The sequence below is a fragment of the Lynx rufus genome, unplaced genomic scaffold (genome assembly GCF_022079265.1).
Source record: "Lynx rufus isolate CCGP_SWC_20201006 ecotype Redwood Valley unplaced genomic scaffold, mLynRuf1.p SCAF_1, whole genome shotgun sequence".
Taxonomy (NCBI): Eukaryota; Metazoa; Chordata; class Mammalia; order Carnivora; family Felidae; genus Lynx; species Lynx rufus.
The window spans coordinates 109662117-109685399 of NW_025814823.1; the positions used below are offsets into that span (position 1 = coordinate 109662117).

At 47.1% G+C, this 23283-nt stretch overlaps 1 protein-coding gene across 1 annotated transcript; it reads left to right on the forward strand.

Moving 5' to 3' along the window:
• Positions 1 to 21085: 21085 nt before the first annotated feature.
• On the forward strand, positions 21086 to 22795 carry SOWAHA (sosondowah ankyrin repeat domain family member A). The gene has a single exon (XM_047095921.1). The coding sequence runs from the start codon at positions 21086 to 21088 to the stop codon at positions 22793 to 22795; it is 1710 nt and encodes a 569-aa protein (XP_046951877.1).
• The last annotated feature ends 488 nt before the right edge of the window (positions 22796 to 23283 follow it).

A 23283-nucleotide genomic window follows, 5' to 3' on the forward strand; every position in this document is an offset into this window, starting at 1 on the left:
ATGACAAACAAATAATGTTTTGTCCCTTTGGGCTGGAAGCATTGCTATCTGAACAAAAGTGGAGTCCTGTTAGAAAGAAGAGGACAATGGTTATTGGGTAGGTGCCTGAAGTCACAAAAGTTGGTCTATTCTAAACTGATGGTTTTCAGAGCAGTAGGGGTGAGGGACGAAACATGGGTGAAGCGGGGTGGGGGTTCAGGCTCCTAGGTACGGAATGGATAAGTCATGGGGATGAAAGGGACAGCACAGGGAATATGGTCAGTGGTACTGTAACAGCATTGTATGGAGACAGAGGGTAGTGACACTTGCGGCGAGCATATATAACATGCGGCGAGAATACATAACATATAGAGTTATCCAATCACGATGTTGTACACCTGAAACTAATGTAACATTGTGCCTCAACTACAGTTCACTGAAAAAATAAAATAAAACAGAGGTGCCTTGGGTGGCTTAGTTGGTTAAGCATCCCACTCTTGATTTTGGCTCAGGTCATAATCTCATGGTTTGTGAGTTCGAGCCCTGCATCAGGCTCCACACTGACCATGCAGAGCATGCTCAGGATTCTCTCTCTCTCTCTCTCTCTCTCTTTCTGCCCTCCCCCGACTCTGTCTCTCAAAATAAATAAATACACTTTTTAAAAGTAAAAAAGGGGCGCCTGGGTGGCGCAGTCGGTTAAGCGTCCGACTTCAGCCAGGTCACGATCTCGCGGTCCGTGAGTTCGAGCCCCGCGTCGGGCTCTGGGCTGATGGCTCAGAGCCTGGAGCCTGTTTCCGGTTCTGTGTCTCCCTCTCTCTCTGCCCCTCCCCTGTTCATGCTCTGTCTCTCTCTGTCCCAAAAATAAATAAACGTTGAAAAAAAAAAGTAAAAAAAAAAAAAGTAAAAAAAAAAAAATCTGTTCTGATTCCAGGTCAGACACAGTTCATCTGACATAAAACAGTGCATTTTCCTGATAACTTGCAGAAATGGGACCTTTAGAATTTGTTCTCGTTTGTTAAGCCCCTCCTGGAGTGGAGGGGAAGGACTGGCTTACTTCTCAGGACCTTGCTGGCCCATGCTAGTATGATTATAGATGGTTTATAGATGGCACTGACCAAACAGAGGTCATTCAGTCATTCGTGAAACAAAGATTTACTAAGCACTTACTGAGTGCCAGGGGCATGAGGATAAGGCATGGTTACTGGCTGCCAGAGTTCACAGTCCAATGAGAGAAAACAAACATTATTGATTATAATAGTACACGGCCGAACGTGGCCGGCCACCCCTTTAAGAATCTGCCCTGAGCAGGGGCAGGCTCAGTTGGTCAAGCATCAGACTTTGGCTCAGGTCATGATCTCACGGTTCATGAATTTGAGACCCGTGTCGGGCTCTGTGCTGACAGCTCGGAGCTTGGATACTGCTTCGGATTCTGTGTCTCTATCTCTCTGGTCTCCCCCGCTTGCATTCTGTCTCTCTCTTTCTCTCTCTCTCTCTCTCAAAAATAAGTAAACATTAAAAAAAATTTAAGAATCTGCCCTCAGCAAAGCAAAACACGTTGGGAGTCAAATAAACAGGCACAAGCAGCAGTATTATTAAGTCCAAATCCTGAGCCACCGGGTTCCAGTGACCTGCTCTGGTCTGTCACTGCCACCCTCCACCCTGTTCCCCATCTCTGACTCAATCTTCTAGCCGGCCTGTGTTTGGTCTTCTGTTGGTCTCTGGAACCCTGGGTCCCAGCTAACACCACTGTTCTTTCTCTCCATGGCTGGGCGATCCCGCTGAAAGCCTGTTGGAGAATACCTGATGTCCCAACGTGGCTCCTGTCCTCGGGGTGTGTGCTTGGCCCTAGCTGATTCCACCCCAGCCCAGGCTTCCTAGGGGGACTCGCGGTACCCCTGCTGGGGACCCGGGGCGGGGGGGGGGGGGGGGGTGGGCGGGAGGGCGGGGGGACGATCCTGAGGAGGATGCAGGAGGGAGAAGGCTTCCCTGGGGATGACATTTGGGCTGAGGTTTACACACTAATTTGCTCTGGTCACAGCAGCGACAAACACAAAGGATCAGCCCACCCAAGGCAGAAACACTCTCTAGGAATGAAGCCAGGGCCTTGGGGAGTGACATGAACTCTTCCAGGCCTCTGCTGAGAAAATGACAGCAGGTCAACTCACATTACAAAAAACCCATCTGCTTTCTCGGCATGCTTCTGCACTGCCTGGAGTCGCATGACAGGGGAAAAAAGTATCACAAGACATGCTGCCTGACAGCACTATGTCCTGAGGTTTCCATGCAGCCCTCCCAGAGCTGCTTAGAAATTCTAAGCCTGCTCCCGGCCACCACCCTGGCCCATTCCCCACGCCACTGCTCCAAATATTAGTCACTCCCCCTCACTTCCATCCCCTCCACATTCAGCTGATACCCCTTGACCTCTTTTTTACAAAGAAAATCCATTCATTCAGTCAACAAACATTTCTAAAGGCCTACCATGTGCTGGAGTTGCAGGGTAAGTCCACTTTCCCTCACAGGAGAGCGAGATGCAGACAGAAATCCAGACAGGAAAGACACAGAGGCAAACAGGCTGTGCTGTAAGTGAAGCTGCTGGGCATAGGTCAGCCTCCAGAGCCTTTACCCTGAGCCGTGCTCTCCACAACTCACCCGGCCCAACACCTGTCTGTGTCCAACAGTACTGCCTGGACCACCTTCCCTCTGGGCTCGCGGATGTAGTGCCCAGCTCTTCCACCGGGCGTTCCCTGTTACCATGCCGGTAGTTCCTTCCTTTTCCCACAGTCCTAAACCTCTCCCTCCCCTCCTCCTTCCACCTTCTCATCATGGCGGGCACCTCCATCTAAATAAGCCTTGTCTTCACCCCCTGCCCCCTCACGGCCCCTTCTGATCTCTCTCCTTCCCTTCCCCATCCAATCTCTTGAAAGAGCAGTCGACTTTTCAACTCACTCATGTGTCTTGTGTCTTGTGTCAGTCTGTCCTGCGTCTCCACAAAGCCAAAGAAACTGTTCTTGTTGAGGCCACCAATGACCTCTCATTGGCCAAACCAGTGGCTTCTTTTCAGTTCGGGGCCTACTCCACCCACACCACACTAGGCTCCTGTTACTTTCTCTGTTATGGTATTCATACTCAATGAGCAAAAGAGCCAAATGTATCCAAAGTTTAGAAAAAGAGTGGGAGACCAGTGTCCCAGCCTCCTACTCCACTCCCATGCATGTCTTTCCAGATATCTGTCCACACATAAACAAAAGTCAAATTTGTGTACATTTAGAGTTTGGATTTTAAAAAATAACAACAGGGCGCCTGGGTGGCTCAGTTGTTTAAGCGTTCGGGTCAGGTCATGATCCCATGGTTTCATAAGTTCAAGCCCCACGGCAGGCTCTGTGCTGACAGCACGGAGCCCGCTTGAGATTCTCTCTCTCTCTCTCTCTCTCTCTCTCTCTCTCTCTCTCTGCCCCTCCCCTGTCAAAATAAATAAATAAACACTAAAAAAAACATGAAAAACTATACATCCCCCTGTACAAGCTCCTCCCCAAGCTCCACCTGATTTCTTACTCCTCTTCCCTTCTTTATTCTTTCCCCTTAGTGCTTGCCAGTTACACTTGCTATGCTAGCACTTGCTTCTGACATACTGCTGTATTTCATTTTTCTAATTTGTCATCTGTCTTCCCCGCTGTATTGTGAACCCCACAAGGACAGGGATTTGCTCACTAATGAATCCCCGCAGCCTGGACAATCAGTAGGCCCTCAAAACATATTGGTTGAATAAAACCACTAGGTTCATTTCGCAAACACCATGCATGCACTTCACTCCTCATCAGAATGTACAGCTCTTTTTTCTCCCTGTGTTCCAAGGAGACGGCCATGTCCCTACATCCTTATGTTCTGACACTCTTTCCTCCTTTGGCTTTCCTGACTCTCGTCCCGGCTCTCTGTCCACTCCTTCCTCTTCCCCTCCACCCGCCGCTTCAGGACTGAGATTCCCCAGGGTTCTACCTGCTCCTGCTTGCTCTTCCACGCCTTCTCTCTAGATGAATCCACCCACACCCTCAAGTCGTCCACCATCTGGAAGCTCATGACTCCCACTGCTGCAGCCCAGGTGCCTCTCTTGAGCGCCAGGGTCTCATCTGAAGCTACTTCCCACATGACCCACAAACACCTCCTAACATAAAAACTCAATTTGTCCAAACTCAACTTGCACCTTCCCCTTCTTTAATCTTTCCTGTCTCAGGAAACAGCAGCACTGTTTTCCTCTTCTCACAAGACAGGCACTGTGGAGCCACTTTTGAACACTCACTGTCTTTCATCTCCTTCTGAAGGGTCACCAAATCCTAACTGTGTCCTCAGAAACATCTCCACGGCCGGGCTCACCTCTCCCTCCCTCCTGCCTCTGCCCTAGTCCAGCGCTTTTCTGTCTTCCCAGTCAGTCTCCCTGACATGGCTCCCTCCAGCCTGTCACCCACACTGCCACCTGATAGCTTCCTCAAAGCCCCGCTGGCCACTCATTAACTCCTAGCTACCCACAGAGAAGGTCTTTGAAGCAGGAGCATCGTGCTGCATGCGGCAGATGAGGTCCTGCCTTCAAGGGGCCCAGGGTGTGGAGACATGAACCGGACAGGTCATGAGAGCAGATGGAGATGTGGCAGTGGGAAAGGCAGAGAATGTGACGGGGGCCTGAGCTAGTGGAGGAGCCAAGGGACCACCCCGAGGAAGGGCTACAGACTGGAAGATGAGCAGGAGTCACCAGGCACAAAATCTGTGCGGGTGGAGGTGGGGAAGGAGAAATATTCTGGGGTGAAGAAACAGAATGCAGAGCAAGCAAGACACCTTGCAGGCACTGAGAAGAGCCAGAGGTCAGGGAAGAGTGCTGAGGGACGAGGCTGAGGCTTCCAGTTCACGTTCACCTCCACGCTTTCCAAGAGCCCATTACAATAACTATAACAAAAATTTGTAAAATATATTCCTTTCTGCTCCCGTACAGAAGAGGAGGAGATATCGGCAAGATTTCAGATAAAGGATGTCAACATATTTCCATAAGGCAGCAAGCGGAAGGATGAATGTTTAGAGATGAAGCAGAGAAGGTGGAGCCCAGAATCCTCACACAGGGGACTGCATCCACCTGTCCACACACCCTCCCAGTGGCTGGACTCAGAGACCACAGACGCCACAGACAGCAGGCAGCAGAAGAGGAGCTAAAAGCCAGAGGGTAACTGGCCACCTGCATATTGAATACTTCCCCCTATTCACCTTCCCAAGCAAGTGTGGATCAAGGTTCACTGTAAAGGGCCCACATCATGGGGCAGGCACCTGGGTGGCTCAGTCGGTTAAGCGTCCCACTTCGGCTCAGGTCATGATCTCGTGGTTTGTGAGTTGAAGCCCTGCATCGGGCTCTGTGCTGACAGCTCAGAGCCTGGAGCCTGCTTCGGATTCTGTGTCTCCCTCTCTCTGTTCCTCCCCTGCTTGCACTCTGTCTCTCTCTCTCTCCCAAAAATAAACATTTAAAAAAAATTTAAAAACAGTCCTGTCTAGATGTACCTTAGCCACATCCAGGGGCACCTGAGTGGCTCAAGTTGGTTAAGCGTCCAACTCTTGATCTTGGCTCAGGTCATGATCTCGAGGTTCATGAGTTCCAGCCCCGCATCAGGCTCTGCCCTGACTGTGCGGAGCCAGCTTGGAATTCTCTCTTTCTGCCCCTCCCTTTCTCTCTCTCCCTCAGAATAAACCTAAAAAACTAAAATAAATAAATAAAAGATCCACACCTAGATATGTCATAGTGATATGTCAGAACTGCAAGGATAAAGAAAAGATCCTAAAAGCTCCCTCAAATGAACAAAATAAAATAAAATAAGGCCCTATACACGAAAATGGCAGAATGGCACTAGACTTCTTAACAGCAACATTGGTTGCTTGGAAGAAAATGGAGCATGTCTTCAAAGTTCTCACGGAAAACTATTTTCTTTTCTTTTTTTAAATGTTTATTTGTTTATTTTGAGAGAGGGTGTGCGCAGGACTGAGGGGGGCAGGGAAGAGACAGAGGGAGAGAGAAGATCCCAAGCAGGCTCCGTGCTGCGCTAAACCCACAAACGTGAGATCATAACCTTAGCCAAAATCAAGAGTTGAATGCTCAACCCACTGAGCCACCCAGGCACCTTGCATGGAAAACTATTTTCACCCAAGAATTCTCTACCAAGCCAATCTGTCAATTCAGCCTAAGGGAGAACAAAGAGTTGTTCAGACATTTCAAAAGGTACAAAGCTGACTTCATACTGAGTGTGGAAAAAAAAGAGATTTTTTTTTTTAAATTTTTTTTTCAACGTTTATTTATTTTTGGGACAGAGAGAGACAGAGCATGAACGGGGGAGGGGCAGAGAGAGAGGGAGACACAGAATCAGAAACAGGCTCTGAGCCATCAGCCCAGAGCCTGACGCGGGGCTCGAACTCACGGAGTGCGAGATCGTGACCTGGCTGAAGTCGGACGCTTAACCGACTGCGCCACCCAGGCGCCCCAAAAAAAGAGATTTAAGATCCATGAAATTAAGTAAAAATCCCTACTCTTCAATTTGATTTAGACGTTTTGGTGTGAATTCATGATATATTTTCTCTTTCTAAAAATGCATTTCTAGGGGCACCTGGGTGGCTCAGTCCATTGAGCATCTGACTCTTGACTGCAGCTCAGGTCATGCTCCCAGGGTCATGGGATCGACCTCTGTGTTGGTTCCACACTGAGCATGGAGCCTGCCTAAGATTCTTTCTCCCTCTGCCCCTCCACCACTCTCTCTCTCCAAAAATTAGTGAATGAATGAATTAAAAAATAAATATTCATTTCTAGCTCTACCTACTGAAAAGGTCTGAAAATATGACCAACCCAGTAACAATGAGAAATAGTTTATTACATGTCTAGGACAGGAAATATATAATATGAAACTGGAACATCCATCATTTCAGATACCAAGGAAGAAAAAGGCAAGAGTCTCAGGAGCCAACTGAACAAAGTTTGCACTGGCAAAAGAAGGGATGATGAGAACATCCATAAGGATAAAAACTGTAATGAATCGGAACACATCAAACATGCTTAGGTCCATGACTAAAATTTTATAAGTTCACAGGTTGCCCTTGGGAGATGCTAGGGACTCATTATTCTGAAAAATGGTAAATAAAGGGAATTTATCCAACCTTTCCCATAGGAACCTCAGAGTAACTGAATAGTAAATGAGGGGACCTATCTCTCCACTACAGAAGGAGTGACAGAATATCACCAGGTTGCCACCTGCAGTAATATAATGCATGTAGGCGAGGATCACCAGTGGCTGCTCATGTCATTAGCAGAGAAACACGTAGACATACTGTGCATTTCTTTGGGAGTAAACAATACCACCTAAGAAAGTGCCTGCAAAATAATCAAACTTGAATCTGATCAAGACCCTAAATTTAATGACTAATTCACAGGAAGTACAGGAGATCAAAGACTGTGTCAAATGTCACAACAGGAATGCAATCGCAAAATCCAGATTGTGGGAAATTTTACAAGAAAAACAAAACCGAAAAAACAATTCTCTTCAACAAATAAACTATAAGGGAAAAAAGAGGTGGAGGAACCATAGATTCAAAGACACTCAAGAGGCACATCAAACAAATGTAATTGGATCCAGTTCAAACAAGCAAACATTTATATACATCAGGGATATCTGAATACTGCTGGTGATTTGATGATACTAAGATTTTATAGCTATTTTTTAAGTGTGTTAATAGCATAGTGATTATGTTTTTTAAATGAGCCTGTACCTTTTCAAGATATATTCTTTTTTGTAATGTTTATTTATTTTTGAGAGAGAGAGAGAGAGAGGGAGAGAGAGAGAGAGAGAGAGAGAGAGAGAGAGAGAGACAGCATTAGTGGGGGAAGGGCAGAGAGAGAGGGAGACACAGAATCCGAAGCAGGCTCCAGGCTCTGAGCTGTCAGCACAGAGCCCGATGCGGGGCTCGAACTCACAAACCATGAGATCATGCCCCAAGTCGAAGTTGGACACTTAACAGACTGAGCCACCCAGGCGCCCCTATTCTTTTTTTTTTTTTTTAAGTTTACTTATTTACTTTGAGTGAGAGCTGGGGAGGGGCACAGAGAGACAGACAGGAAGACAGAATCCCAAGCAGGCTCCACACTGCCAGCACAGAGCCGGACGCAGGGCTCAAACCCACAAGCTGTGAGATCATGACCTGAGCTGAAATCTAGAGTCAAATGTTTTACCCAATGAGCCAAGGTGCCCCCAAGATATATTCTTACATATTTACTGGTGATGTGATACCTGGGACTTGATTTCCTTGAACATAACCTGGGGGTAGTCCGAAGTGGCTACTAATACAGGTGAAATAGAGATGGCCAAGAATTGATAATTATTGGAAGTGATTGATGGGTATATAAGGGTTCATTGTATTATTTTCTCTTCTTTTATATGTGTTTGAAGTTTCCCATAACAACAATGAAAAAAGGTAAATAAAAAAAAATCATCCCCCAAGCATTCTTTCTTAGGAAATTACTTCATAGCATGCTTAAGCAGTTACTAAGAGAAAGATACGACAGTCAGAAACAGTGCATCTAACCCAGTTAAAGGAAGTCCCAGGTTGAGAGCCCAGAGCTGTGCAGCAAGCTGGGGTGGTCACCCAGTGGGCATGACCAGAGATATGAGGTGGGGGTTGGGGAGAGGGGTTCATTAGAATAGGTAGTATGATTGATGGTTTGGGAAACTCACAGAACAGAAAGAAAGAAAAAGACAATTACATTTCCAGAAAACCCATAAAGTAGACAAGAAATGCCGAGTCAGATATGAAGCAAACTGAAACATAGCATAGATAGGAGCTGCACAGAACAGTTTTTGGTGATTATCACAAAGTAAAAAACTTATTTTTTTACTTTTTAAAATTTTTTTTAAAAAGTTTTTTTTTTCTTTTTAAAATCAACTTGGAAAAAGCTTATGGGAGATTTCACTGTGTTTAAATGGAAAATAAACATCACAAAAATGCATAACGCATAAGGCACAGAATGGTTGGGTCAGGTAAGGTGGATAGTAGGCTGGGAACTCTAATGGTCTCATCTAACAGAGGGGGAAGATAGTGGTAAAACTGTTGAAGATTGATGAAGCAAGAAGTTAAGGTTTAAGTATAGTTTTTGAGGTTTCAAAATAAGTCTGAGGAAGAACTACAAATAGTCTGGTGACAGAGAAGAGAGACAAAGGTAATAGAAGTCAAAGATACTTTATATATACCCTTGCTATACTAGGATATTCAAGATTGATAAACCAAGAAACCTCAGTATAAGAACAATATTTGGGGATATAGAGGTAACCACCAGAAGTACAAAACTCAGAACTGCTGGAAGAGTTTCTGTAGGCGGGGGAGGCACCTGAATGTGTCAGTCAAGTGTCTGACTTTGGCTCAGGTCATGATCTCACAGTTTGTGAGTTCAAGCCCAGCGTTGGGCTCTGTGCTGGCAGCTCGGAGCCTGGTTTGGATTCTCTGTCTCTGTCTCTCTCTTTCTCTCTCTCTCTCTGCCCCTCCCCTGCTCACGCTGTCTCTCTCTCTCCCTCTCTCAAAAATGAATAAACAAACATTAAAAGAAAAGAGAGACAGACAGAGTGTCTCTAGGAAGGAAGCCTGGGATGGGAAGGGCTTTGTTGGAGCACAACTGCTTTCCATGATGAGCTCCTCTGTGCATGTAGTGCTTTGATCCGAAGCTCTACTATAGAGGGTCTTGTGAGCCACCTAAGATAGTTGACAGTTTTACATAGATGACCAGGTGATATGATTAAATCTGTGTTCTAAATGGATCGCTCTGGCTGCAGGCAGAGAATGGAATGGAGGTGAGCCAGAATGGGAGTAAGGAGGATGGGGTGTGAAGGGGTGGGGCTGGGGCAGGGCAGGAGAACAATTGTAGATGTCCCAGCTGGTGGGAATGGAGACAGCTGGATGGATTCAAGAAGTAGCAAAGAGGGTTTGGGAGAACCATGTCCAGTGCCCGGGTCTCTGCCAGCTGAGTGAGTGATGGTCCCTTTTTATGAGCTGGAGACCCCTGGTGGAAAGGACAAGAGGGTTCGAGAAGAAGATAACCAGTTCAGTTTGGACATGTTCGGTTTGAGTCATCGAGGATGTGTGAGGCCTTTAATAGTCTGGCACCAACCACCCTCCCAACCTGTTTCTGCACTCACCTACCACCCCCTGCCATCCTCTCCCCTGTTCTCTTGTCATCCCGAGCTTCTTGCCATTCCACAAGAGCACTGTATGTCTTTGCTTCTGCAGATGCCTCTGCTGAGAGTGCCTTCCTCTCCCTCCCTTCTCAGCCTGTGGAGTTTCTGGTCATGACTCGGCTCAAATCTCTTGTCTTCTCAGAAAGTTTTCAGATTTTAGGGATGCTCAGTCAGTTTAGCATCCGACTCTTGATTTCAGCTCAGGTCACAATATCATGCTTTTGTGAGGTGGAGCCCTGCATTAGGCTCTGCACACTGACTCCAGGGCTCCTGCTTGGGATTTTCTCTCTCTCCCTCTAGCTCTGCCCCTCCCCCACATGCTTGCTCTCTGTCTCTCGCAAAATAAACTTAAAAAAAAAATAAAATAAAAAGGAAAAAGAAAGTTTTCAGATTCTCCCAAGATGTGCTCCCTCCTCTGGGCACCCCCGTATGCTAAGAGATCTCTGTCTAGCCCTGAGCACATCCTCCCATAGATCTCTTTTTATGTGCCTACTTTCCCTACCAGGCAATTTTATAGAGGATAGGAACTGTCCCCTAATATCCTTTCATGCTAGAAGTATGAAGATATTTCATCTTGTTTATCATCTGTCAGCTTGGTGATGACTACCTGGAATACCACTCTGCAGATGCTTCTGGACAGATGCGGGCAGCGCAAGGTGGTGGGCGCTCTGGGAAAGTCAAAGTCGGTCATGGCTGGAAGAGGAGCAGAGGCCAGGAGTTCAGTGAATGAACTATCAAGAAACACTCCTCCCAAGTGGAGGAAAAGAGTCTCCTGGCCTGCCATCTCAACACTTCCAGTGCCTCCCAGAATGAGAAGCCTGCCTTGGGGTCTGGGTGCCTTTACACTACCCGGGAATTTTTGCTCCCAACATTTGATCTGCACACCAGGACTCTCCAACATGCAGCCACAGCATGGGTTTTAGCTGAGACAAGCCTGGGCCGGGTCTCTTCACAGCCCTGGGTCATCTGAGCCCTATAGACCCGAGGAAAGCCATTTCAGGAGGGAACCTTCCAGTCCAGCAAGATTTGGATAAATCCCCCGTTTTTCTCTAACTTTCTATATTAGTTTTCCTGTAGCTACCATGACAAATTACCACAAACTGGACAGCTTAAAACAACAGAAATTTGTTTCCTCACAGGAGACCAGAAACCCAAGATCAAGGCATCAGCAGGCTACACTCCCTCCAAAGTCATGAGGGGAGAATCCTTCCTTGCCTCTTCCAGCTTCTGGTGGCTCCAGGAGTGCCTTGGCTTCCCCGACTATATCTTTCCCATCTCTGCCTCCGTCTTTACGTGGCCTTCTCCTTTTCTCTGACTTCTCTTCTGTCTCTTAGAAGTACACGTGTCGGGGCGCCTGGGTGGCTCAGTCGGTTGAGCGTCCGACTTCGGCTCAGGTCACGATCTCGTGGTTGGTGAGTTCGAGCCCCTCGTCGGGCTCTGGGCTGATGGCTCAGAGCCTGGAGCCTGCTTCCGATTCTGTGTCTCCCTCTCTCTCTGTCCCTCCCCCGTTCATGCTCTGTCTCTCTCTGTCTCAAAAATAAATAAACGTTAAAAAAAATTAAAAAAAAAAAAGAAGGACACGTGTCATTGGATTTAGCATCCAACGGATAATCGAGGTTGTTCTCATCTGGAGATCCTTAATTACATCTGCAAAGATCTTTTTTCCAGATAAGGTCCCTTTCACAGGACATCGACATTTCATTTTCTGGGACACAGACCTATCTTTTGGGGGGCCACCATTCAACCCCCTACACCTTCTGAATGGAAAAATGACAAATAAGACACAGGATTTGTTAACTTTGAGACATAAACAATTTCTCTTAATGGGGACATAAATGATGTTCTTTAAAATTTTAAACAGAATAGTGAACAACTATCACAAAGAAGCAGCAGCAAAAAAAACCAATCCTAACCAACAACATTAACGTGATTGTTTTTGTCTTCCCTGTCACAGTCACACAGAAGGCTCTGTGCAGACTGTGGCCTTATTGTCTCTCCCCTGGAAAGTTTCTAAGGCCCAGTATGTTGAGCTCTGAGGACAGTAGAACATTGTGATACTTTGCCAAAATTTTCCAGCTAAAAAAGAAAGGATTATTTTTCCCAGGAAATTCAGTCGCCATCGCTAAAGAAAAGAAAAATCGGGAAAGGAAGGAGAGAGGAAAGAACGCAGTGCTGAGCTGCAGCCTTCAGCCTTTTTCTGAGAGAAACCTTCAATTGCTTGTGTTTCAGAGACTGGATGGCGAAGTGGAACCCTTCCTCTTGCTGACCGCCACCAAGTACTTCTGTGTATTTGTCCCTTGCTCTTGCTCTAGACATCCCGTCTGGAACCCAAGCCTGCAGGGTTAGTGTGGCTTGTGCCGGTAGCCTTGCCAAGCTCACCTCCATTCCATCAATATCTGAGAAAGTCACCAGAAGTCTACATGCAGAAAAGTCCAAAAGGAGCAGTCCTCTCGTGACCTCACTCCTTGCTTCTGCAACCAGGGGCCTCTTGAACCAAGGTAACCTACCATAGCAGGTCCAAGTTGGTTACCCCCAAGCGAGAATCAGCTATGCGGACAGAGCATCTATTCCCATTTTGAAAAGGAACAATCAAAGTGATGAGAGTCGCCGTCATGGGGCAAATTGTTACTGTTTCACCATTATCAATAGCTGTTGAACATACTGAATAGCCAGCCGTTCAATAGTTATTGATGGGGACGCCTGGGTGGCTCAGTCGGTTAAGCGTTCAACTCCGGTTCAGGTCGTGATCTCAGTTTGTGAGTTCCAGCCCCACATCAGGGTCTGTGCTGACAGCTCGGAGCTGGAAACTGCTTCAGATTCTGTCTCCCTGTCAGCTCCTCCCCCGCTTATACTACCTCTGTCTCTCAAAAATAAACCAAAAAAAAATTTTTTTTGAAATAGTTATTGATGACAGTGTCCTCTGACCCCACTCTGAAACAGAAAAATCAAAGAAAGTCACTATTATGTGACAGATCGTCGCCATTCCATCCTTATCAGTATTTATTGAACATTTCGAGTTTTATCTCAACTGGTGAGACACAGCTTCTTGCTTCTGGGAGCCTAAGCCGCCTGGGGAGTAGATATCCAGAAAAAGGCCTATGTTATCCATGTTTTCATGTAGCACTGCTTGTATTTCACTGATGCTCAGTCAGGTAAGTAAAAGCCATACTATTGATGACTCCTTCCCCAGACCATAGCCTGAGAGGCAGAGTTCAGCTTCCTGTTTCTGGCTCATTGTTCCATGTCACAAATTATAACTCTGAGGGCTGTTAATAAAACTGTTCGATATTTACTTAGCTGATAGTCTCCAAGTGGCAAGCAGGTAGATCTGGATGAGGACCTGGAATTAGCCCTTTGGCTGCCTGCCCACCCCACCACCCACCTCCCACTTCCTGCCACACCCCAACTGCACAGACCTCAGCTGGACTCCTCCCCCAGCACATCCCTTCTGGAAGGGAGGGTCTCAGTTTCAGTGTGTTCGCGTAACTTACTTCAAATTATTTTGAGCTCTCTGTTAATGAGCTCTTAGAACCACTGACTAGGAAGCTGGATAAGTTGATACGTAAGAATTCTTCCTATCTTTAGTCCTGTTGCTACACAGAAGGCAAGTTAAACATAGTATACTAGTACAAGGCTTCAGATTTGAACTGTTTCTACTTGTCCACCTTTAAAGCCAGATGCTGTTGGGGGATCTCACATTTCCATACATTTGGTGCTTCTTCTCTCAGCCCATGTGAACCCGGCGCCGGTAGTGGAATGGATACCTGGCCTCTGGATCGCTGCTTTGCTCACCCTGACCCACGCAAAGACTCCACTTTACAATTAAGGAAATGGTTAAAATAGTACATTGCAGACCTCTCAAACTAAGCTCTCTTAATCTAGACACTGACTCACTTGGAAATAAAAAGGAGCCCCAAAATATCCCTCTGGGGGGGGGTCAGTTTTTTTGAGTCAAAACTCATCTATGAGAATAAAACAGGCCAAGAAGGGATGACTGACGGTAGCAAAGGACCACATCTCCTCATGACTCACCTAGCCAGACAGCTTTCCAAGTCTCCACAGACTAGGCCTACGGGTGCCCTACCAACCAACCAAGCAAGTCTGCAGAATCTGATAAGCATCCTGAAAAATGAGCCACAGATGCAAAAACTCAGTTTACAGCACGGGATCTGGCACTTGTCATTAAGATTTAGAAATAAAGTCTCTTGACCTCAAAGAAGAGTGAGCTTCACAAGTCACAGGCATGATGAGAAAGAGGCCCTTCTTGCTTCCCCTGGGCTGGTAAGCAAGAACAAAACATGATTTGTTCCGGAAGTCATGACTGCAAAAGCTTGCTATCTGGGCAAAGTCCCTTTACAGCCACTCTGGGCAGCCCATCCCCTTCATGTCCTTGGAGCTCCCAGAGGCCCCAGACACTCTTCTTTACCCACGATGACGCTTTGGTGAGACACCAGGAAGTACAGGGGCCAGACTGTGGTGGATGAAGCCTAGTGGAAGGGGCCTATTCTGGTCCCATGACAGCGACCAGACACTCACAAACATGAAACATTCACTATGGGTCTCTGTGGGGCCCAGGCATGGGGTTCAAAGGATACTGTGTGTTGGAAGAGGCAATACAATACAACATAACATGATATAATACAGATTAGGCAGAATTTAAAATCTTACATACGGTTTAAAATGTGGCTTTAGGGGCGCCTGGGTGGCGCAGTCGGTTAAGCGTCCGACTTCAGCCAGGTCACGATCTCGCGGTCCGGGAGTTCGAGCCCCGCGTCGGGCTCTGGGCTGATGGCTCAGAGCCTGGAGCCTGCTTCCGATTCTGTGTCTCCCTCTCTCTCTGCCCCTCCCCCGTTCATGCTCTGTCTCTCTCTGTCCCAAAAATAAAATAAACGTTGAAAAAAAAAATTAAAAAAAAAAATAAATAAAAAATAAAATGTGGCTTTAAAAAATATGAAGAGCCTTCTACCCTAACCTTCAAATTTAAGATACTGAGATAAAAAATGTTTGAGAGATGTGAGAAATGAGAGAAATGACATAGAAAACAAATTTCCATTGCTTTCTCCCATGTTCAAGACACATTATAAAATTTTACCCTTGCTATAAATGTACATTTTATACTTGATTTTCCTAATATTTATGAGCAAACTGCCTGGTCGCTGGAAGAATTGATTCAGCGGCCTCACTGGCAGCAAGGCACCAAAATTTAAAAGCAGCCTGGGGAACTGGATGTCACTGGCAACCTCGCCTTAATGCTTGCTCGAATTATAAAGTGATCACCTAAAATAGTAAAGCTGAGTATGTTTAGATGCACAAATATAAAGGTTTAAGCTAGATTTTTACTTGAGGAGTTTTCCCCTTTACTTGTTAAACATTCAGAACATTGTTTTTACGTAACCGGTGATCTAATTGTAAATGGCAAACGAGTACAAATTAGTATTGGGCTCAGCCAATAATAAACTGTGACCTTGGGCACATTGCTTTGTGTCGCTCAGAGCCTGGAGCCCATTAGGCACTGTCAATAGAGTTTGCTTGTACCAGCAACTCCGTTTCAGTCAGTATTTAATCCCTGGTCTATTCTTAGTGATCATAATCAGAATGAGTTCAAACTCTATACATCAGTAATGATCTTTAACAGGGGGTTTTCTCCCTCCTCCCCCTGGAGAGAGGGGCCTATAACAAAATTCCAAGTTGATTGAGGCTCCACTTCCTATGAGATCACAGAATGATTTCTCCAAGGCATCCAGCAGTCTGTCCTGAAAAAGCTTAGAAGATGTGAAAAGCAGCTATGGAAATGAAAATCACAACAAAGGGAATATGACTAAGAATGAAAACAGGCAGTATAATGCCAATTCTGCTTCTGAAATAGCTTTGGCATCCATCTCTGTCTTTCTGCCCACCCCCCACCCAGCTCAGTGTCCCTTACCATCTCTCCCAGGGACCTGCCACCACCCCAGTAGCACCATCCATTCGCTGTACTGGCATTGGTCATAGCAGGCTGTAAAGAAGCATAGGTCATGGAACAACATGTGGTCTAATTCCATCTGTATAGAACATATATTTGGCTGTGTTTATACCTATGGACGTATACAGAAAACTTTGCAGAATAAACAAAAGTTAAGAATGATTCTCTAACATGTGATCCATTCCTCTTATATTTTGGAAATTATTGAGAATTGGGAAAACATAATCATCAATTTTATGATCAGAAAATAACTAAAGCTTATAGAGAACAAACTGATGGTTACCACAGGGAAGGTGGGTTGGGGGATGGGTGAAATAGGTGAGGGGGATTAAGGAGGGCACTTGTCATGATGTACAGAAGTGTTGAATCACTATATTGTATACCTGAAACTAAAACAACACTCTATGTTAACTAACTGGAATTAAAATAAAAGCTTTAAAAATAATAAAAATAAATAAATAAACCCAATGTTTTCAGAGAACCAAAAAAGAAAAAAGAAAAAGAAGAGAATAGAAGCTACTTTTTAAAAAGAAAGAAAGCAAGCTTTCCACGGTATTCTACTGCAAACAGGGTAAAGTCCAAACTAGAATTTAAGAGCCTCTATCCATGACCCCAGATTATTTTTCCAACATTATCTTCTGTCTCTCTGACACACACCCAAATGGAAAACACACTAGACTATTTACCCTTAATTCTGTCTTCCCCATCTAACCTGCAAGCCCTTGCCTGTATTGTTCATATAGCCTGCTTCTTGAAGACCTCAGATGCCTTTTAGAATCTGCCCGCTGGTAAGCCCATTGAGCATTGATTTCATTTGGATAGGTAACATAATTGTGTTTTTCTCTAGTCCACTAAGCACTGAGCTCCCCAAAGGCAGGTAGTGCCTTCTCCCCTGAGTATCTGGCTCGCTGCACCTGTGGCAGTTGCAGAAGACTTTACAGGGGTGGGATTTCAGCTGACTTTAAAGAAAAGCTGAGTTTAAAGATAACTATTTAGATAAATGATAGCTGATTGCTGTTCTCATTGTATATTTAAAATGCAAGAACTTCTTTGAAGGGCATTGTTATGATTCTGATGTAGACTGTTTAATATTACTAGATAAATTGGCCTCAAAAGTTCTCCTTTATTTTATTTATTTGTTTATTTTTATTTGAGAGAGAGAGAGAGAGAGAGAGAGAGAGAGACAAAGCGGAGGGGGGGGGTAGGGAGAGGGGCAGAGGGAGGGAGAGAATCATACAGGTTCCACACTCAGTGCGGAGCCTGATTCAGGGCTCAATCCCACGACCCTGGGATCATGACCTTAGCAGAAATCGAGTCTGATACCCAACCCATTGAGCCACCCAGATGCCCCTAAAAGTTATCCTTTAAATGGGAGATGTACCTTCTTTTTTTTTTTAATGTTTATTTATTTTTGAGAGATACAGAGCATGAGCATGGAGGGACAGAGAGAGAGGGAGACACAGAATCCAAAGCAGGCTCTAGGCCCTGAGCTGTCAGCACAGAGACCGATGCGGGACTCAAACTCACGAACTGTGAGATCATGGCCTGAGCCAAAGTCAGACGCTTAACCGACTGAGCCACACAGGCTCTCCGGGAGATGTACCTTCTGATTTTGCACTAACATTCTTAAGCTAAAAGGATACAATATCTACAATTTATAAATGGTTGTCATCAATAAACAAAATTAAAAGGCAAATGACAAACTTGGAAAATATTGACAACATATATAATAAAAGGTTATTAACTACATATCAACAAGAAAAATGAATGGGGAAAGGGGAGAAAGGCAATTCACAAAAGAACAAATTCAAATAGCCAATAAATAAGATGGGAAAAGTTTAACGTCATTAGTAATAAAATAAATAGGAACTAGAGTGAGATACAACTTTTCACCTTCGAAAATGACAAGTTAAAAGATCCTACTCAGCACCATTGAGGGAAAGGCAAGGTACTTTCATGGGGCTGTAACTTTTCTGGAAAACAGTTTAACATTAAGTTTCAAGAGTTTTGAAAATAATTCCCTTTGACCTAGTGATTCGACTTGTAGGATTCTATCCTAAGGAATTAATCAGAAATGTGCACAAAGTTTTGTATATGAGCACCACCATTCATAAGAATTAAAAACTGGAAATAATACAGACTGCCAACTATAAGAAAACAAAGTGTAATACTACTACATTTATTTGATGCCATAATAAAAATGTATTTTTAGAGGCGTCTGGGTGGCTCAGTCAGTTAAGCGTCCAACTTCAGCTCAGATCATGATTTCACAGTTTGTGAATTCGAGCCCAACATTTGTCTTGCTACTGTTAACACAGATCCTGCTTCGTTTCCTCTGTTCTCCTTTGTCTCTGCCCCTCTCCTGCTTGCTCTCTCTCTCTCTCTCAAAAATAAACATTAAAAATTTTATTAAAGGGGCAGCTGGGTGGCTCAGTTAGTTGAGCATCCAACTTTGGCTCAGGTCATGATCTCATGGTTCGTGAGTTCGAGCCCCGCATCAGGCGTTCTGCTGTCAGCTCAGAGCCCCCTGTGGATTTTTTGTTCCCTTCTCTCTCTGCCCCTTCCCCACTTGCACTCTCCCTCTCTCAAAAAAAAAAAAATCTTTTATTAAAAGTTATTAAATTTTTTTAGTTTAAAAATCATACATTTTTATGTTTTTTAAAAAGTTTACCTATTTATTTTTGAGAGAGAGAGAGAGAGAGAGAGAGAGAGCGAGCGCATAAGTGGGGGAGAGGCAGGGAGAGAGAAACACACAGAATCCAAAGCAGGCTCCAGGCTCTGAGCTGTCAGTGTAGAGCTGGACGCGGGGCTCGAACCAATGAACTACGAAACCATGATCTGAGCCAAAGTCAGATGTTTAATTGACTGAGCCACATAGGCTCAAAAATCATATATTTTTAAAGAATAGATATTGTCATTGAGGAAAATGTTCACACTATGAAATGGGAGAAAAAAGATTAAATACTAAGCATTGTGGAAATAGGACTAAAGATAGAAATCACCCTGGGAAATGGGATTGGGGAAAAGATGGTCTTTCATATTTCACTGTTCTCGTTTTTGTTTTAGTCAGTGATAATAGTATAATAGTTGCTATACAACTAATAACAATTTGAATGTTCACTGTGGGCCAAGTATTAAGTATTTTGTGTTTATTTTCTTACTTAATCCTCACAACAACGTGATGAGGTAAGCATTATTATCATCCCCACTTTACAGATAAGAAAACTGAAGTGCAGAGAGGTCAAGCAAGTTCCAAGGTAGAGAGCTATGCTTCAAGTGTGGCATTTTGACTCCTGTCTTATTCTCGCTAACTACTACTGAGTGGCACCTCTGGGTATCTACTTGTAGTATGGTGTTTGAAAATTAAGCTGATCCTATTTTTTTTTTGCCCTGGTGGCTTACTCAGCTGAAAAGCTTCTTCTACCTAGCTACATAACTACCTGATCTCTTCAAGTCTTTGTATAATGGGACCTTCAAAAGAGTCCTACCCTGAACACAGGGTGCAAAATGGCAGTCTGCCCCTCCTCTGTTTTACTCTGCTTTATTTTCTCCATAGTATTCATCTAGCATATTATACAATTTTCGAATGCACCATATTACTTCTGTCCCCCTCCTTCCCCCAACCCATGAGCTCTACTAGGTTAGGGGGTTTTATCTGTCTTGCTAACTGATGTATTACAGCCTGAAAAGGTACTGGCACAAACTAGGTGCTCAATATATATTTACGTATTAAAGAAAAATTTTAAATACAGCACAATTACAATTTTGTTTCCTTGTTTTAAAGCACAGCATACTCATGTGTATGGTGGAGAAGAACAATTATTTCAAAACGTTAATGGTGATTTCAAGTGATGTTTCTTCTTCATTGTGTCTTTTGTGGTTTTATTCTCAAAATTCCATGTGAAAATGTACTATTTTATCATGAAACTACTGCTTTTTAAAACGTCTCTTCTAGGGGCGCCTGGGTGGCTCAGTTGGTTAAGCTTCCGACTTCTGCTCAGGTCATGATGTCGCGGTTCGTGAGTTAGAGTCCTGGGTCGGGCTCTGTGCTGACAGCTCAGAGCCTGGAGCTGCTTCAGATTCTGTGCCTCCCTCTCTCTCTGCCCCTCCCCTGCTCGCACTCTGTCTCTCTCTGTCTCAAAAATAAATAAACACTAAAAAAAAAAAAAATTAAAACGTCTCTTCTAAACCTCGGGTAACATACATGGCCATGCACAATGAATTGTCTTTGCTGCAGATTGCAAGAAGCCGTTTTCCTCCGTGAAACGCAGAGGAATCGACAATTGGAAAGATACCGATGGTCTTTAAATAAAATATTGCTTTTAAGTAATCTCCTGATATTTTGTGGTGGTTAACTATTCCTTATGGAAATAAAAATCCTTCCCTCTCCGGTCGACCACGGCATCCCTGGGAAACACGCCCACCTAGCAACCGGGAGCCAGCCGAACCATGGCACTGCGCCTTTAATTCCCAGCTTGGGAGGGGTGCAGTGGATAATTTCCGCTCCCCCACTCCCTCCCCGGCCCTGGTGGCAACCGTCACCTGTAAGGCGAGCACCGAGCACGGGCGATGGAGCCCGGCGCCCATTGGACAGAATACAAAGGCAGAAACCTACCCCGAAGACCGGGGGCCTGGCGCGGCGGAGGCGGTGGGCGCGCGCCGCGGCCCCCCGCACCTTTCTCCAGGAGACTCCCGGGCCCCGCGGCGCGGGCGTGACCGGGGTCCAGCTTCATGGTCACGCCCGTCCCGCCTCAGTGAAAACAGGTGAGCGTGGTGGAGGAGGACGTGACTCCCGGAACCTCTGCTCCGGCTAGTCCCAGCGGGCGCGGCGACGTCCACCTGCCCCGGCAGCCGGGAACCGAGGGCGGGTGGCAGGGGGTGGCCTCCGCTCTCCCGCGGGACGGGACTGACCATGGCGCTAGCCGCCGCGGCCGCCGCCGCGGCCGCCGGAGTGAGCCAGGCGGCCGTGCTGGGCTTCCTGCAGGAACACGGCGGCAAGGTGCGCAACTCGGATCTGGTGAGCCGCTTTAAGCCGCTCCTGGATGCCGGCGACCCGCGCGGCCGTGCCGCCCGCAGGGACCGCTTCAAGCAATTTGTCAACGACGTGGCTGTGGTGAGGGAGTTTGACGGCGTCAAGTTCGTGGTGCTGAGGAAGAAACCTAGGCCCCGGGAGGGACCAGAGTCCCTGGCCTCGTGCGTCCCCGGCACCCCCGAGATACCAGACCCTCCGTCGAACATCACTTCCGTCTCACAGGGGGAAACCCCCGGCTCGGGGGTTCCATCCCTGCCTGCAGAGCAGCAGTTGGTGGAACCACTTGAGGACCCGACCCAGCCATTAGAGCCACAGGACACCCCCGGGGATCCGGCCTCTGAGCCCACTCAGCCGAACGGGGAGCTGTTGTTAGGTCTGGCCCAGCAGTCAGGGGGACCCTCCGACTCCCAGATTCCAGCCTTTGAGCTAGAACTGCCCTCTGAGGGACTCTCTGCAGACGTGGCCCCGCCGTCTAGGTCACCGTCGGAGGAGGTCTTGTCCCAAGAGGAGTCGCCGGACCAGGAACCTGGGCATGGAGCCACGAAAGAAGCTCTACCACTCCCTCGGCACGCGCCGCCGCCAAAGCCCTGCATGCTGCCGGTGCGCTGCGTTCCGGCCCCCTCCGCGCTCCGGATCCGGGCCGAGGAACAGGGCCTGCGCCGGCAGCTGTCGGAAGAACCGAGCCCCCGGAGCTCCCCACTGCTGCTGCGGCGGCTCTCGGTGGAAGAGTCTGGCCTGGGCCTCAGCCTGGGCCCGGGCCGCTCCCCACACCTGAGGCGCCTGTCGCGCGCCGGCCCGCGCCTGCTGAGCCCAGACACCGAGGAAGTGCCCGCCGCGCCGCCGCCGTCCGCCGTGCCTCTGGAGCCGACCGAGCACGAGTGGCTAGTGCGGGCGGCCGCGGGCTGCTGGACCCACCAGCTGCACGGGCTGCTGCTGCGCGACCGCGGCCTGGCGGCCAAGCGCGACTTCATATCTGGTTTCACGGCCTTGCATTGGGCCGCCAAGAGCGGAGACCGGGAGATGGCGCTGCAGCTGGTGGAGGTCGCGCGGCGCGGGGGCGCGCCTGTCGACGTGAACGCGCGCTCACACGGCGGCTACACGCCACTGCACCTGGCCGCTCTGCACGGCCACGAGGATGCCGCCGTGCTGCTGGTGGTGCGCCTGGGTGCGCAGGTGCATGTGCGTGACCATAGCGGGCGGCGCGCCTACCAATACCTGCCCCCCGGCGCCTCCTACGCGCTCCGCCGCCTGCTCGGCGACCCAAGCCTTCGAAGCTCTAGCGAGCTCGATGCTACCGGAGCTAGTGGTGGCACGCTTGCGACCCGGCGCCCGGTGCAAGTGGCTGCCACCATCCTCAGTTCCACCACCAGCGCGTTTCTGGGTGTCCTGGCCGACGACCTGATGCTCCAAGACCTGGCTCGGGGCTTGAGGAAGTCAGGCTCCTTGAGCAAGTTCTTGGGTGCCTCGCCCATGGCTCCACGTAAAAAGACTAAGACCCGCAGTGGCCTACCGGCTTTTTCAGAAATCTCTCGTCGACCTACTCCGGGGCCCTTCGCTGGGCTAGTGCCCAGCCTGCCTCCCACAACCTGACGGTCCCTGAGGCTCAGCTTGGTTGATGTAACCCAGCCTGCCCCTCAGTCCAAGCCTGCCCAGAACAGTGGCTCAACACCTGTGGCTACATCCTATTTCCAGCTTTCTCCACTGCAGCCTGTTTTACCCAGGTGGGCCTACGCCTCTAGCTTCTGCGTGAAGCTTGATCTGTCTGCGAAGATGGGAATCGAGATCTGAGAGAGCGCCACCTATAACAAATTCCAGAAATCAGGCTTGAACTTGGGAGACTTGAATTTTAGGATCAGAAGTTAAGGGCCCCTGCATGAGTTACCCGGACCTCTGCATCTACACACTCCCAAGCCAGAACTAGAGCAAGGGTTTCTAAATGTTGTGTGGTGTTGGATAGTTTGTGAGCTTTAAGATACAGAGTGGTTTTATAATCTGATGCTTTTATCCTATTTTTAAATTGAAATGAGGTAAAACAATTTTCATAATAGCCTTTTGAAATTATATTTTTCCATTTTTAG